Source organism: Trichechus manatus, unplaced genomic scaffold (genome assembly GCF_000243295.1).
Source record: "Trichechus manatus latirostris isolate Lorelei unplaced genomic scaffold, TriManLat1.0 scaffold00240, whole genome shotgun sequence".
In the NCBI taxonomy this organism is placed as follows: Eukaryota; Metazoa; Chordata; class Mammalia; order Sirenia; family Trichechidae; genus Trichechus; species Trichechus manatus.
Genome location: NW_004444176.1, coordinates 1,148,745 through 1,152,961, shown reverse-complemented (window position 1 = coordinate 1,152,961; position 4,217 = coordinate 1,148,745). Strand labels below are relative to the sequence as shown.

Below are 4,217 nucleotides of genomic sequence, written 5' to 3'. Positions count from 1 at the left end.
AAATATGTGTCGTCCTATGTCTCGTGTCCTATCTTCTATTCACAGGCATGTGCTCAGCCATCAGAAATAATCTGTTGATGCCCAGCTTCATCTATTCTAGCCTGGTGACCAAGTTCTACTGAAAACCTGTAAAGCGGAACCCCTAGAAGTCCCAGTGGACTGGACCGTACACTGTTCTTTTAGTCACCCACTCAGCAACTGAACTCGAAAACATCAAAGCTTGGGTGCATCACACTTGCCTCAAATCTGCCCTGTCCCCAGAAGATCCTCTGCAACAAGAACAACCTTAACAAAACAACTGGACCTATGAGCCCATGCAGGACTTAAAATATCTGTTTAAAAAGAAAACAAAGCTAATGCCTAAAAGCATCCCTCCAACTGGAAGACCCTCCATCATAATTGTGCTCTTAATGTTTACCTTGCCTTTACTGTCTTGGCAAACATTGTGTTCTTCCTTCTCTTTTTACAGCTGCTAAAATCTATGTCAGATTGGTGGTTGTAGATAACTTCCCTGTTTCCCAGTTTCCACTGGCTCTGGCTCCTTTTTACTCTGCTGATAATTCTTTTACTAATCTGTCTTGCCCTGCCTCTTACACTGTCTTACCAGGTCAAATTCAAAATCACCTAACAGCTGTGAACATCATGATGCTTTGGACATCTGACCAAGTTCCCCTTCATTCAACAAACCTCAGATCCTACAATGCACATGCTTACACTGGTCAGCAAGTTGAAAAGTTCCAGAGGCCTGGGCCACCACATACATAAAGGTCTATCTTCAAGATTGAAGACCCTGAAAACCAGAGGAGGGAATGTAACCGATAGGGTTAAAGTGTCCCCCCTCTTCTCATTACCCCCCCTCCCGCCCCAGACATGTGAGTTCCTGATAAGGCATTTCTGTGTAACAACACAGAGTCATCTTAACTGCTTCTCTGCTCAAGGCTGCTTCGCTGCTCACCAACCAGCCCTCTCTCCGTTCGGACATGAGCAATAAGCTGCAAAGCTGGCCTTAGATGAACTTCAGTTATCAAACCGCACAGCCGTCATACTGCAGCCCCACTCACCCCCATACATGTTAATTAGTTCCTGAAATTGCCGGCCTAGACCCAGACTTTATGAATTATGTACAAGTTCCCTATCCTGAACACTATACATGCCCTAAAATCCCCAACCTTGGGGAGGTTAATTTGAGACTTGGTCTCCAAGCTCCTTGCTCGACCTGCTTGCAATAAAGTCCACTTCCTCTTTCTCAAAGGCCTGGTGTCTCTCAATTGACTCAAGGGGTCACACCAGGCAGGACCCATTCCCATCGGGTTACAGAGTTGCTGGGTGGGGCCAACCACCAACCTTTCAGTTACCAGCCAAGTGCTTCACCATTGCACCACCAGACTCCCTCTTGTTCAGTCTAGTAAATACTAATTTACATTTCTAACCTTTAGGTGAAGCAAACTTCAGGGAAATCAAGAGACCCCCACTGAAAATAAATATTCAATGACAATGAAAGAAGTGTTTTTAATTTTTTTTTTTTATGTTCATTACATTGAAAAGTGCCTACATTTCAAACTTTGCTTTCTTGTAATGGTTGGACTTCATATATTAGCATACAGATCAATTTTCTGGCCAATATTTTCCCATTTTTTCTAAGAAGTCAATGGTTCTTCATATCCAGGGTCAAAAGTCTTTTGAAGAGCATCTTGGATTTACTCTTGTCACTCCGAGGCAGGAAAAGCATGCTCTAGAAGAAACAAAATATGTTAGCTCTTCAGCTCTCACTTAGATTCAGTTTAATATGTATATTTATTTTGATGCCATTGCCTTCAAACTTTGTATACAGAACTCTTAGTTACGCCAAGACTAACACAACACATTATTAAGCTCCTCAAATAATCGTTGTTTCTCAGCCTAATATTCATTCACTTTTCTATAGGAAATTTTTGGATAAATCAAAACCATTTAATTCATTTATTTCAGACCCTGGTCGTGGTAGGGGGATGTCCCATAGGATTTGATTTAACAATATATTTTTATATCTTTTAGGCAGAAAAAGATTTTAAGATTACAACGGGTGAAAATTGGAGAATATGACACTTGTTGTGTACTGTTGAGTCGATTCCGACTCATAGCAACGCTATAGGACAGAGTAGAACTGCCCCACAGTGTTTCCTAGGCTGTAATCTTTTCAGGAGCAGATTGCCAGGTCTTTTCTCCTGAGGAGCTTCTGGTGGGCTCAAACAACCGACCTTTTAGTTAGCAGCAGAGTGCATAAATGTTGCACCACCAGGGCTCCTACTAGGACACTTACTGAATCACATATGCAAATGTACTTTACCAAGTCAAGACTCTTAAAGAAACCTGTGGCTGTGTCAGAAATTGTCTCTCACTAGAAAGGTGACAACCTAAGTTCCAGTGACCTGAACACAGGCACAAAGTCATGGTATCATCAAAACCCTTCCCAGGTATCTCATGACCAAACAACGGTTCCTTTTGCCACTTTTATTGACATAGTTCGACACAGCCCAGAAGTTGAGGCACACCAGGCAAAATCAATGAGGCCAGCCAGCATACAAACCCTGGGAAGTCAGAGCGGGCCTGTTTCCACCAAAGCACAGTAGCAAGCACAGTGAGACAGAACTCCAGCACAGTGAAAACCAGCATCATAGACATCACTCCCCGAAATTCAGGAAATATAAGGTCAGTGGTGCTTAAGACAACCAACCTTCATGTCTTGTTGGGAGGTGACTGCAGAGACAAAAGTTGCCTTACCCATGAGAGAATGAAGTAAGGACACCATCAGGAAGAGAAAATTGCTTACTCCAAGCCTAGCAACTGGCTCAAGTCAATGAGCAATTTGCTCGTTGATCTTCTTGAGAGGAAGGGGTGGGGGATAGCAGTTAAGTTAATTAACCCACTGTATACAGCAATTAAATCAACTGGCCCATTTTATATGCTTGTATATTATTTCTCTGAGACATAGCTGGTTCTGATCATAGTGTTACTTAGTGAGGAGCAGAATGGTGTAGTAACTAACCCCCAGTACTGAGAAGGAACAGCTCTTAGTTTAGCCTCAGCTTTACTGTTTAAAGAGCTGGTGAGCCTGGGCAAGTCTCTCTATTTCTATAGCTTCTGTCTCCTCATTTATCAAATGTGCATAGGGATATTTCCTTCACAGAGATTTGTGAGGGTCTCATGAGGAAAAGACTGTACAAGCCCTTGGTAAAACTGGGTATCTTTTATATTATCTCAATCCCTTTGGATGAACTTCCTGGGCCTTTCTTGATGAAAATCAGAGTAGGAAAGAATAATTAAGGTAGCAAACTGCCGAAGTTGCTAGCAACTCAAACCAACCCCCTCCTCCAAAAAAAAAAAAAGCACTATATCAAGATCTTGAGTTCTATTCTAAGGCATCCTTCATGCAGAACTGGCCACCTGATAGAACAGGGGAGGCACTGTGATTGTACAAAACTCTAGTTTATGTACACACAGGTAAAGAAGAGATGCAACTTATCTACATTAGCTGAACTCTGTCCTAGCAAACAAGCTCAATATCCCTCTTATTTGTTGTTGCTGTTGTCAGGTGCCATCGAGTTGGTTCCAACTCGTGGCCAACCTTATGTATAACAGAAGGAAACACTGCCTGGTTCTGCACCATTCTCACGGTCATTGTTATGCTTGAGCCCTTTTTTCCAGCCACTGTGTCAGTCCATCTCATTGAGGATCTTCCTCTTTTTCGCTGACCCTCTAATTTACCGAGCATGATGTCCTTCTCCAGGGACTGATCCCTCCTGACAACATGTCCAAAGTATGTGAGACAAAGTCTCACCATCCTTGCTTCAAAGGAGCATTCTGGCTGTACTTCTTCCAAGACAGATTTGTACATTCTTCTGGCAGTCCATGGTATGTTCAATATTCTTCGGCAACAGCATAATTCAGCCCTAATTCTTCTTTGGTCTTCCTTATTCATTGTCCAGTTTTCACATGCATATAAGGTGATCGAAAACACCATAGCTTCAGTCAGGCACACTTCAGTCTCCAAGGTGACACCTTTGCTTTTTAACACTTTAAAGAAGACTTTTGCAGCAGATTTGCCCAAAGCAGTGGGTCCTCTGATTTCTTTTTTTTTTTTTTTTAAATATTTTATTGTACTTCAGGTGAAGGCTTACAGAACAGATAGTTTCTCATGTAACAGTAACACACATGCTGTTTTATGACATTGGTTAACA

The 4,217-nt window shown here is 42.2% G+C and overlaps 1 protein-coding gene across 1 annotated transcript in view; it reads right to left on the bottom strand.

The window, feature by feature from the left end:
- Positions 1 to 1,540: 1,540 nt before the first annotated feature.
- LOC101341794 (membrane-spanning 4-domains subfamily A member 4A-like) overlaps positions 1,541 to 4,217 on the bottom strand; it is a 99,343-nt gene continuing 96,666 nt past the window's right edge. The window contains exon 7 of the mRNA XM_023743167.1: positions 1,541 to 1,732. Coding sequence (XP_023598935.1) covers positions 1,646 to 1,732 — 87 coding nt within the window. The 3' untranslated portion in view covers positions 1,541 to 1,645. The remainder of the gene's footprint in view (positions 1,733 to 4,217) is intronic.